This window comes from Cryptomeria japonica, chromosome 3, assembly GCF_030272615.1.
Source record: "Cryptomeria japonica chromosome 3, Sugi_1.0, whole genome shotgun sequence".
Taxonomy (NCBI): Eukaryota; Viridiplantae; Streptophyta; class Pinopsida; order Cupressales; family Cupressaceae; genus Cryptomeria; species Cryptomeria japonica.
In genome coordinates this window covers 158,882,407-158,895,504 of record NC_081407.1, presented here as the reverse complement: position 1 = coordinate 158,895,504, position 13,098 = coordinate 158,882,407, and the positions used below count along the sequence as shown (strand labels likewise).

Sequence of the window (13,098 nt, the reverse complement as noted above, 5' to 3'; positions counted from 1 at the left end):
AATCCAAAAAATTCCGATCGTGTACCCCACTTAAAAGTTGAGATTGTTATCTAATGTTGTACATGTTTCAGATTAAGTAAATCCACAAAGGAAAAGGAAATAGAATCGAATTAGTGTTCTGCCAGTAGAATCCACCTGAGTATATCAGGCATTAATAATTCACATTAAAGTTGCAGTGCTTGTGTTCACATAAATATCCAAAAAGTATGAAAACAAAGTAGGGAAATACTGCCAAAATGGCAACCGACACACATTTACAAAGCAAGGTATGAGATAAGTCCAAGTGGAATCTAAAACGTCGCACTAATTAACCTAACCAAATCCCTAAGCAATTCTCTTGAAGCCAATAGAATTAACACACATCACCAATTCAATAGTCTGATCACAAAAATACAATTTGAGCTGCAATCTACCCTGAAACCTAAAATCTACTTCCAATTAGAGGTTACCATTGCAATTAGATCAAAGCAAGACTGCTCCATATCAATCGAGAGGTCCGCAAATAAAAACTAATTCAAAACCATAAACAACTGTGCAATGAATACCCATCTGCTATGAATAGTAGATGGATACAAACAAATACAACTTCAAACCTCGTTTCTCTGAATATTTCCCTACATTGGTTTGTAAGGATGTCCCCAGGAGAAACAATATAAACCTCTGTTCAATTATTTTGCGAAATCATCAGCATAGAAAACACAAAATACGCTTGATCATAAGCACCTGCTGGTAAGATCACACACAGCTTCTTAGGACAGTGCCCATAAATGTCCCAAGCATTCCAATAACTTCCCCTATCTAAAATTGGAAATGAAGGAATGAAACGGATCTAGGAGGAAATGGGGGAAACTCAAAGAATCTTCTTCTGGTAACCTGCAGATAAAACCTTAATAATGAAATAAAATAAGCAGCTCTGAAACATCCTGAGATTCAAAGCAATGAAAGAGCCAGAAATTTTCTCGTCAAGCTTCATCATTGTGTCATTATAGATCTTAATCAAATTTTGGCATTGCCCCCATCTCTAGTTCAGATGCAGGCTTGGACATGTGATCATTCCCATCGACATCTCCAAGACTTCGCCTCACTTCTTGAATCCTTTTTACCACTTCCTTCATGGCAGGTCTTTGATCTGGATACTGTACAACACAATCCATTGCCACCTGTAGCAGCTGAACCATGTCCTCCTCAAAGTTGTGGTTTCTCAGGAGCTCTATGTCAAACACTTCGGCAGTCCACTCCTCGCGAACAACAGACTGCACCCAACGAGGAAGATCGACACCATCATCATTGACAGATCCATGAGTAGGTGCTTTACCAGTCAGAAGCTCCAAAAGTAAGACACCAAAACTGTAAACATCAGCCTTCTGTGAAATTCTCCGAGCATCAGTAACTTCTGGAGCTCTATATCCCACAATTCGGCTAGCAGATGGAGTTGCACTCACTAACTGAGCAAGCCCAAAATCTGAAACACAGGCATTGTAGTCTTTGGTAAGAAGAATGTTGGAAGACTTGATGTTTCCGTGAGAAATTTGGCTGCCATTGCCATGTAGATATTCAATGCCTCTGGCAGCACCAAGAGCAATGCGAGATCTTGTTTCCCAGTCAAGCGGTGTTCGCCCTGCTCCTCTGTTACCTGAAACAGACAGCAACCATAACTCCAAAGAAATCCTCAGATTCAATGTTCTTTTCATTAACTTTGAAAAAAGCAAAATAAAATGAGCAGAAATTTTCAGCAACACTGTCCATGGCATTTTTGTAAAAGTTTCCAATGCTCCTAAAACATGAATGTGTTTTAAAGAAAACATCTTCAAATATTGGATGCATGCACTTACAGGAGGAAATCACGGCAATAAGTTATATGGGCCTATAAAGAGCATATTGTTCAAATTTCAAAAGGATGTTCAACAGTTTCGCCTAACCCCAGATTAGAGCAAAAAGTTAAAGAGGGCCGGTATGAAAACAACAAAAGTTTGAAGTTACACTAACGTGCCGTAAATTTGAGAAATGAATTGACAGATTAAAATACAGATAAGCTCAGATCAGCTGATATTAGAGTGCATCAATAAGATCAAAGTAGGTGCATTACAAACATGCAAGTGAGTAAAATCTAAAATAAAGTCCAATTAAAGAGATCATAAGAAAATGAAACACCATAAATTTTGCAGAAGCCTTGCCGGTGGGCATTCAGAACATAGCAAAGTTAAGGTAGGTAGATCAGACTATGCCTACTTTGTCATGGAGTAGGATATTCCGTCCGCAACTAATGGTACAAATCTCTTCCTACGAATATGGAGCAAAACCTAAATGCTTATAGGTTGCACTTTGCCTGCCAAATCTCCTAATTCATATGGGCATATCTAATAAGTAACGATAAGGCTCCAACATTTTTACTATAAAAAACAGTAAAACTCCATATGGGCATTATAGGATTAAAAGAAAACAGAACGAGAAATTTCTTCAGATAGGCAGTTGAGCACACAGCATTGTCGGATCAAAAGAAATAAAAATTACAGAGGTTTCCTCTGGAAATGTTTTAGCATGAAAAGGAAAAGGGAAAAAGGTCTTACCATGTAGAAGAGCAGAAAGGCTACCCATTGGCATATAATCATACACAAGAAGCTTTTCATCCTTGGAGAAGTAATATGCTCTGAGAGGAACAAGATTCTGATGATTCATTTTTCCAACCACTTCAATCTGCTGAACAAATTCTTTCTGCCCAATGATAACATCCTTTAACCGCTTTACTGCAACAACTATACCAAACTCTAAAACAGCCTTGTATGCAGTTCCAACACTTCCCTTACCCAAAACCTCTGCAGACGCTCTCAGGAGATCTTCAAGATCAAAAGTCCTTGCACCGCCTTGGAAAAAAACGAGCCTCTTATTGTTCTTATCAGGTTCCTGCACAGTAACAGAATACTCTTTGGAATTGGACAATGATAAATCCTCAGTTGCATCAGGGGCCTTGTCCAGGTGCATTTCAGGGGCCTTGCTAATAGTGTTGACATCGACAGCTGTAGTTCTTTTACTTCTTCTCTTCCTCTTGCACAGAAATATAATGAGAAAGAGAACTAACAGAAAAGCTAAAGAGCCTAGAACAATACCCACAATGGCTCCTGCCCCCAACTTGTCTTTTCCTTTAGACCCACTCGAAGACTCACTCGAAGGACCCAATGCAGGTGCAATGCTGCCTGGACAGAGCGGAAGAGGAGAACCACAGAGAGAATTCCCAAGAAAAGCGTCACTGGAGAATGATTTCAGACCGGATGGCACAGATCCATTCAGCTTATTGAAGGAAACATTGAATTGCTGCAGATTAGGCAGCTTCAGAGATGGCAACGACCCATTAAGCGAATTGTTCTCCAGATAGAGAGTGCCCAATCTCTGGAGACTGTTGAAATAGCTAGGAATGGGTCCAGTGAACCTGTTGGAGGCCAGATTCAGCCTGACCAAATTGGGCCATTTTGAAATGAATGATGGTATAGGTCCTGAAAACTGATTGTTTTGCAGATACAGATTTCGCATATGAGTACACTTCCCTAGATCCGCTGGTAGAGGGCCAGAGAGAAGATTAAACCTCAAGCTGAGTACCCTCAACTCGGTGAGATTTCCAAGTGTCCCAGGGAGGATTTGGCCCACAAGACCCACTGCCGGTAACCTCAGTTCAGTCACTCTGGAGCCATTACACAAGATGCCCTGCCAGTTACAAGCACTGGTGTTCTGATCCCACTTAACAAATCTCCCCACATTTTGCCTGAAAGCATTGAGTGCCACTGTATCAGAAGCCAGATCTTCCCCCACCGCATGATTTCCACAGGCACCAATCAACAGCACAGCAATGCAAACGCTTGCCGAAAACCAGGATTCCATTTGGAGGGTTGTTCCAATCTACCATACAATTGATTCCCCCTTCTTCCTCACAGCAGATCCCTCTTGTTAGAGCCTGCTTCTTCCACTCAACTGCTGCATCTTGCTGCGTTTCTTCATGCCCATCGAGCTGTGGAAAACAATAATAATGGAAAGTGAAGATTTTGGTGGGGGAAAATAAAAGCAGTCAGGCAAAAACTGTTAGGTTACCTACGTGACAACATGGATTAATGAATGCTTTGAGTAACGTTTACTTAAAGAAAAGAAACACTCGCCAGCCCCCACCAAACAACTCCCCAAAGTAAGAACAGAACAGGACACCAAGTTCATCCACTCACTCCCTTTTTCCCTCCACAATTTCCAAACTGATTTTCACACATTCCCATGTACAAAAAAAACTCTTCAGTAAACAAAACAAAGGCCAGGCCTATAAATAATAATATGAATAATTGTGTATTATCTATGACTCCATGTAAGACATTTTTTTACACCCAACATGCAGACATCCTTAACTACACCAAAACAATTAAGCTGACCTGTTACTCTTGCTCATGTTAATTTCATCTACTCTCTTCTCTACTAACGGTCTCAGAAAACCATTGAATTTACCATGCCCTCTATTTTTAGTAGGAATAATTCTCCAGAGCTTGGCTTTTAATGCTTGGAATTGACATCTATGGCCACTAGCATTGGAGTGGGAGAAAGTTTCTAGGGGAATATTTCTTTTTAAAGGACTGGCCCAAATGTTTCTGTAGATTTTAGTTCCTCTAAATTAAAAACTTGGAGAGATCAACGAACCTTCTTTTTTTTTTTTTTTCGCTACCCTGACTAAATTGATGCATTATGCAGCTTTGGGTTTAACCTGTTTGAACATTTTTAGCCTTTAAGAATTATATGATAGATTTTATAGTCTGGTTTTATGGAAGTCATTAAAAAAATTCATTACATTCAATTCTATTTATGTTTGTAAGGTTATAAAAGGGGATCTTATAGTTACATCTTAGATATCATGATTCATATTATATTTGCATATCTATATTTTTACCCTTTGCTAGTTTTCTTAAAAAATCTATCTTCTAAGCAGTTAGCAAAATAATTAAAAAGTAGATTTGCATTAGAGTCATGTTTGTTTTTTGTTTTTGTAGAGTGTTGTCAATGTAGGCCTATGACATAATAATAAAATCACACTTTCATTTCAATTCATTTCTAATTTTGTCCCTAAGGTTTATAAAGGAAGATTTTAATTTTCATTTTGGAATACAATATCAATAGTGACTAAACTACAATAATTTGTGGTGTTATGGTAAGGTTCATATTTCTTGTAGTAGATTTCCAGATAAGATCTGATCATATGTGAGTTTTTAGATCAATGTTTCAGATCATATTATGTAAATCTATATTTTTAAAATATCATCCATCCAAAAAAAATATAGTATCATTTTTTTATGTTTTATTATATTTTATAATTTATTTTTATTAAAATACTCCTACTGCAAAAGAGTTGCATTTCAATTGGTTGAGCATAATTGGTGATGGTGATAGTATGTTAATTAAGGATGTGGTGGGTGAGATAGGAATCTAAAGAAGAGATTTTAACTTAAAACTTGTATTCTTAATTTAAAACAAAAATAAAAAGGAGGGAGGACAAAATATAGGTCCACTAACAAATTTGTAATGTGCTATAAATTGAATCAATCTAATTGAAAAAAAATATATCTTTTAAAACTTTTTTATTATTTTATAAAAAATAAAAATGAATCAAACAATATACTCATTAAAAAATTATTCAAAATTTGAAAATAACTATAAACTACATAATAAATTAGTGATTAAAAATAATTTCAAACTAAGAATATTTATAATCTAATTTTAATTATTTGACTGTTTGTTAAAAGAAATTCCAATTATACCTTATATTTATTATTATAAAATTACGTAAGCATTCACAAAATAGATATTAAAAAGTAGGAAAACCAAGATGTCAAGGGACCAAATGTCTCAGCCGACAGAATATTCTCCTCCAAGTGTACACTATAATCCCCACAATAAAAATACAGTTGTGTAAAAAGGAATTTAATTTAATTATTAAAAAAAAATTGGTAAGAGAAGGTTCATACTTGTAATTCAGTGTTGGTTCAATTTATACTTGAAATTTGACACTTCACCACGAGAAAGGTGAATGGCAGCCTCAATTAAATCATGACATCATTAAATCATGACAGGCCTCCACCTTCCACTTTTTATGATGCATCTCAAAGAAAAAGTAAAATAAAAAATGTTCCCTTACATCATGGGAAATAAAGCAAAATTAAAGTTTTACTAAATGTAGCTGGATTAAAAAATAAAATAAAGCTAAATTTCTTTTTAAAAAAAAAGAATATCATATCATCAATATATATAATATTTTTTTATATTGAATGGAAGTATTGAAAGAGAATACAACATAAATTATAATAGACATCAAATAGCAGTGGATACAATTAGTTGAAGAAAATTACATCACATACTAATAAAGAGTACAAAAGGCCAACAAATGACAATGCACAAACAAAACAAATCATCCTTGAATCCATATTGCAGGTGTTCTAAAGATGTTTGGCTTGATCTGGATCATGCCTTGGATGACTTTGCTTAAGATTGTACGATGACTTTGCTTAAGATTGTACGATTCTGGATCATGCCTTGATGACTTTGCTTAAGATTGTACGATTATGTGAATATGAAGTAAAATCCTAAAAAAGATATATAAATATGATGATAATGTGAATTTGAAAAAAAACCCTAAATAAGATATATAACTATGATGACAGTACAACAAATATGTGAATTTGAAACAAAACCCTAAATAAGATATATAAATATGATGACTGTGTACAACATCATTTATATATCTTTTTTAGTGTTTTCTTTCAAATTCACATAATTGTTTAATCTTAGGCAAAGTCATGGACGACATGGTCCTTGGGGCCTTACACTTGTGAAGACTAGTTTCCAGTGGATTGATTCAGAGCCATTCAACTTCACCAATAGAAAAAGGACCCAGTGACAACAAATCGTTTTATTTTTAACATTTCCTTATCATTTAAAATAAAAACTATATTATCTTAACTTTTAGCTTGAGGTTTCTAGATTTGACTGTGTGAGCATTTTTCTATGATCCTTTCAGATCATATTCCACAAAAAAACTCGACCCATCATCAACATATAGAAAATGAAAACAATAACCGCTTAAACTTATTAGATTTTCCCACTCCATGATTGATTTTATGAAAAAAACTTCTAGATTCAACTCTGTAAAAGATTTATGCATTCACATAACATTTTGGATCCTACAATTGCTCTATTACTTCATCATAATATATCCCACAGTATGATCTCAAACTTGATGCAAGATTCTTTTATACAATTGATTCCAGAAGAAAAAAAAAATGATACCAACAATAATCACATTAAATTTTCTTAAATCATAACTTAAATTTTTCATATTTAACTCATATTCCATGAATCAAAATGCAGACAATCTCAAATTTTTAATTTAAAGTCAAAATTCTAAACATCCAAGATAAAAATTTACCACAAACATATCCAAAGTACTTATCACCACTATGATATTGTAACCCTTAATAATAATCAAAGATACAAAGCATGGGAGGATGTTAAGACTGACTCACCTTACATTGTTCTATCTTCCATCGCTCTTCAACTTCTTATCGAGCTCCCAATAATGCATATTTTCTACTCCATAATAAACAACGATAGAATTGGTCTCTTATTGTTCATTTTATATAGCATATTTGAAGACAGGAATATTTGTCTTGGGAATCCCCCATATGACCATGGAATCCTGCCAGCTATTTCCAGTATAAATTACAACAAAGCTATTTGAAACGTTTTCCAAAGCTCTGATTTCATTGGAAGGAATGGGGCCATCCGGAGCTCTATAGCCCTAGAAATAAGGCAAGGTCATATGGGGCTTAACTAGGTCCCATTAGGCTGGCTTAGCTAAGCCCCATATGACCTCTCTTCTTTTGAGGTTTATTTTATTCATGTTAACCCTAAAGAACAGGACTCCCAATACTTTGAAAACCACCACTTGTATTTACATCAATCAAGCACCTCAAATTGCCCTTAAATTAAGGAGGGCTTTTGTTTTTTGTGGGTACAACGGATACTGATAGATAGACAATATTGGAATTGGACAAAGGACAAATCATAAAGGTTGTCTTTGCCTTTTTTCAAGATAAGATAATTTGTAGGACCTGTCCTTAGGTAATTCACCAATTCATTACCTAAAATGTGGTAATAATGTTATAATTCTCAAGTTTGTCTTAAACTTTTTATATGATTGATCTATTAAATTATCAAGTAATTGTTATTGGATTTTATTGTGTTTTTTATTTTGCGTCAACGTTTCAAATCAGACTAACATTCCCACTTCCTGAGACACCATCAAATAATCCATTAACTTTTAACACTAACCTCTAAGAAGATTTATGATAACTCATATTTGATTGGTCTATTAAATTATCTAAGTAATACTTTTTTGGACTTGAGTGTGTTTCTTGTGTTACATCAAGTTTCCATCAAAATATATCTGATACTTGATTGATCTATTAAATTATCAAATAATAGTTTTTGGACTTGACTGTGTTTCTTGCTTTACATCAAATTTCTGATCAGTCTCTAAAATATAGTTTTTGGACTTGACTGTGTTTCTTGTTTTACATCAAATTTCGGATCACTCCGTAAATTATCAAGTAATAGGTTTTGGACTTGAGTGTGTTTCTTGCTTTACATCAAATTTGAGATCACCCTCTCTGAAATATAGTTTTTGGACTTGACTGTGTTTCTTGTTTTACATCAAATTTAGGATCACTCCATAAATTATCAAATAATAGTTTTTGGACTTGACTGTATTTCTTGCTTTACATCAAATTTCGGATCACACTCTGAATAACAGTTTTTAAACTTGACTGTGTTTCTTGTTTTACATCAAATTTTGGATCACTCCGTAATATATCGTCAAAATAATCCAATAACTTTTTAACACTAACTCATATGAAAAATCAATTGACTTGGCTGAAGAAACCTAATGGGTTCCACAGAAAGTCAACCATGACATGGCTGGCCTGCTACTGACAGACAGATATTCACAACTATACAAAATCAGAAACCATAGTTACCTACATATTTCCAAAGATTTTCATCAGATTGGCAGCTCTCAATCTTCTTGCAGGTGGAGGGACCCACACCCACATCAGCTGGGTATCTTGGAAAGACACTGAAACTCCTACTAAATGAAAAAAAAAACCCTAATTGGCCTTCAGATTTGGCTGATTCCTACACACAAATTGTACAGTAGACACCAGTTATAGAGCTGTCACCTAGCTGAGTCCATGAAAGCAATGCAGTTCTTAATTAACATTATACCTGGCCACCACCATATTTAGTAATAATCCCCATATCATATAAAATATGTGAGAAGCATGCTACAGAACAGTCTGTCAAATCATTGCCTGGTATTTTCAAGGTCAGAGAGAGTGAAAACTCAAAACAGTCTGACTTGAAAAAGGGTTCCAGTGATTTTTTAGTGGGTGGTGCTGCCACAACTTTTTAGGTGGAATAGATCAAATTTTTAATGGAGGCTCTGATTTTTACTGTCCCAGAGACCAAATCAGTGGGTTTCATAATCATTCAATAATTAATTATGGATTATGGATTAAGTTTATTGTTCTTTATTGGGTATTCTGATAAAAAAGATTTTGTGTAATTCCTCTGGTTTTGATCCATGAAAGCCTGGATTTTTGCTGTTTCACTTTATACTTTTTGCTTCTCCATTGGACCGAAAGGCAATGCAACTTTAGCAGCTCTACCGGTGATTGTCTCTCTTGTTTGAATGTATTGACACCCAACTAAACAATTCAATCCACCTGTTTATTTCTTTTTTAATTGCAGAATGGTTTTTTTAATGGTAAAAGGATTAGAATGTACAAATACAGAGCAGCATGCTGCTGAGGAAACAGCTAAGATTTCCAAAACTAGTTTGATTTTTTATTTTATTGATCGCATTAGGTATTTGGGAAAGAGGTTAGAAGGAAAAAGCATATAAAGCATTGGACTTTTTAATATATATTATTTCTTTCAATTTGTTTATGAGATAGATCTAAGATAGTGTTTTTATAATGGTAAATTTTGTATATTTATGTCAGTTTTTATTTGGTTGGGTGTTTATTTTGAGGAAAATGTTTTGATATATAGTTTTTTTTTTCATAAAAGGTGAAAAGTCAATTATACTAAATAATATATTTATCGTGAAAATAATGTAATTATTTTATATAGAACAAAGCTGGATATAATATTTATAAAGAATAGCAGTCTAAAAAGGAGGTGCCAATAAGAAGAATGGGCATTAGTCTAAATGTCTATAAATATCTAATGATGTTACAAGCACAGCCCATAACATAGCCCATACAAGCTGAAACCATACAACCTCATTTACATAGAATTCAAAATTGTATCATTGTTAATACAATTGAACTTAAATAGACTTAAAAGTTAAAACAATATAATTATAGTGGTGGATATAGACATGTACAAAAGTAAATAGGAATAGTCCTTGAATATACAAAAGTAGCAAATACATGAGCACGAGACAAAAAAACAAATTTGTAAGCCCAAATTATTGGGAAACGGAAGAGGAAGAGTCCACATTTACTAGTAGTTGAGGGACTTTGATTTAGGAGTATATGTGGAGGCTAGCAAATCAAAGGGGTGTTGAGGAGGGGCGTGACGACTCAAGAACTATAGGGTTGTGAATGCCTTCAAGATCTTTGACGATAAATGCTCTCCTAATCGATCTATGTGTGCTTGTAAGGCATGCATCAAGACAACCTCGCAATTGCTAACTAGACTAGACTATAAAGCCTTGTAGATGTAGGAAGATGCATTTCATCTTCAATCTGTTCATGGGGAGAAAACCACCAATCAAAGTCACTCCCACTAAGATGTGATAATCAGCAACTACATGCTTATACATGGCCTCCAAGAGAAGGTAATCTTGAATGTATCTAGAGGCAATTGAGTCCATGAAATCAACAGATTTGGCACTAGGTTAATGGTTTTTGAGAGGAAGCAAGAAACAACATAAAAAAAAAGCCTTTGAAGCCCCCCCAAGAAAATATTCTCTTAAAATAATTCAAATGGCTTGTTCGTCCTTGGAATAGTCTAAGGATGAGCCAACATGATGGAATCAAGAGGGCTAAGGATGGATGACTCCGTGAAGTGACCCATTTTCAAAATGGAATAATAACATTAATAAATTGAAATAAAAAAATAAAATATATAATATAATAGTAATAAAATATAAAATTAAATTTTAATGTTATCAGAAGTCAAGGGGCATGTGAAGAATGAAACTTAGTAAAAGAAAAAGATATATAAAGACATCAAACAAGAATTAGCCACCATGCAAAGAATACATCTTTTATTGTTTGATTATTACTCCTTTAGAGCATGGAACTGTAATTCATTTAATCTGAGGATGAAACCCCTCATGGTAGGAATTGAAGGATGAAAACCCACAATTTCTCAAGAGTGATTTCATATAGAAATCACCATTGTTCCAAGTTGATTGATCTTCTATTAGACATTATTAAAATTTCAAGTTAGTAACATTTTTTGTTTACTGACAAATTTGATTGCTATCTTTAAAAGAGATATTTAACTACGGGAATTTAACTAATTATCAAAACTACTAATTGGAAAAGTATGGCTTTTGGTGTATATATTATTGTATAGAAATTTAAATTAAACCTGATTGGATATTACAAAATATTCCTTCGAGATATTAAAACTTCAAATAAGACATTACAAATGCTATCAAAGTTGGATCTTGCTAGCCTATGAGTCTTCTTTTATATACAATTTAGTAATTGATCCATCGAATATTATCAAACAGAACTTATCTCAATTAAATGACATTAGAAGTGAATATGGCAGAAAGCAACGAAAAAACTTCTTTGGTGAAAGTTCGTACAAATAAATTTGAAAAGAAGATTGATACAATGATAGATACGTTGGGTCAAATGCTTTCCATGAAGCAAAATCATATGGATACTTCTAGAAATCATAAAACAAAAATTGTGGGAGGAAATCACAAAGCCCAATATAAGAAGATATACACTTCATGTGTGCATATTATAAAAGTCTTCCCACCAAAATCCAAAAGGCTATGTCTTTCTCAAATTTCATGAGTATAAAGGTTGTAAATAAGGTTAACTCAAATTTTGCCAACTCTCCTACAATATCACAATCTAATGCACACTCTTAGACAAATGTTCTTAGCGCAAGTTATGTGTCAATGATTATAACTAGGGCTCCTATTATACCTAATATGAACTCATCAAGTGTACATGCACTCCACAATTTTAAGCTCTGCAAAGAGATCGAAGTATTGCTACTTGAAATAGCATTACAACTAATATTTTGAAGTCAAATAATGCACAAGTTCCAACTCAGTTGCAATGTTCTCCCTCTATAATTGTACATTCTTTTTCTCATGATCAACATGTCAATAAATCTCAAACAATAGATGGGGATCATCGTTTGTCAAAAGGAGAACCCCAAGCATCCAATTCAATATCAACATCTTCTATGGGAGTGTCTTCTACCATGGATAATCATTATAATACCAAATATCAACATTGTTTTGGTCCTCAGAAATTGGTGGGACCTAGCTAGAAATGGAAGTCAAAATCAACAAATAAAATTACAAGCATTAGTCCTAGAATAATAGATACATCCACTATTAACACGATTGTTTCTAAAGTTAAAAAATTATCTTCTCCAACATCAACGTGTGTGAAAATTGAAGACACAACTACCAAATTACATAAAAAAGCTAAAAGAGATTAATGTTCAAGATGATCAACATGTTATCATGCAAACTATCTTCAAATTCCTAAAAGTGTGTTGATAGGTCTTAGGCTTGGGATATTGATAGCTGAAAAAAGATTCAAACAAGTGAAGAAGAAATTTTAAGGGTATCCTAGTTTGTGATTGCTTGAGGATAAACAATCGTGGGAAGGAAAAATTCTAATGTCCCCTTTTTTAAATGAGATAATAATAATAATAATAATAAATTAAAATATTAAAAAAATTAAAATATAATATGATAAATAATAAGATAAAATTGAAGTTTAATCTTATCAAAATTCAATAGGCGTGTGAAGA

At 33.8% G+C, this 13,098-nt stretch overlaps 1 protein-coding gene across 4 annotated transcripts; it reads right to left on the bottom strand.

Annotated features, from left to right (window-relative positions):
* Window positions 1–349: 349 nt before the first annotated feature.
* On the bottom strand, window positions 350–7,614 carry LOC131031043 (probable inactive receptor kinase RLK902). Of its 4 annotated transcripts, none has more exons than XM_057962058.2 (3): window positions 7,539–7,614; window positions 2,568–3,997; window positions 350–1,633 (listed from the first exon to the last, which is right to left on the bottom strand). In XM_057962058.2, the coding sequence occupies exons 2-3, from the start codon at window positions 3,868–3,870 to the stop codon at window positions 993–995; spliced, it is 1,944 nt and encodes a 647-aa protein (XP_057818041.2). In that variant the 5' UTR covers window positions 3,871–3,997; window positions 7,539–7,614; the 3' UTR covers window positions 350–992. The 4 variants fall into 4 exon arrangements, with proteins under 4 accessions (XP_057818041.2, XP_057818039.2, XP_057818042.2 ...); XM_057962056.2 differs by lacking the exon at window positions 7,539–7,614 and adding an exon at window positions 4,404–4,539; XM_057962059.2 differs by lacking the exon at window positions 7,539–7,614 and adding an exon at window positions 4,082–4,234.
* Between the last annotated feature and the right edge of the window lie 5,484 nt (window positions 7,615–13,098).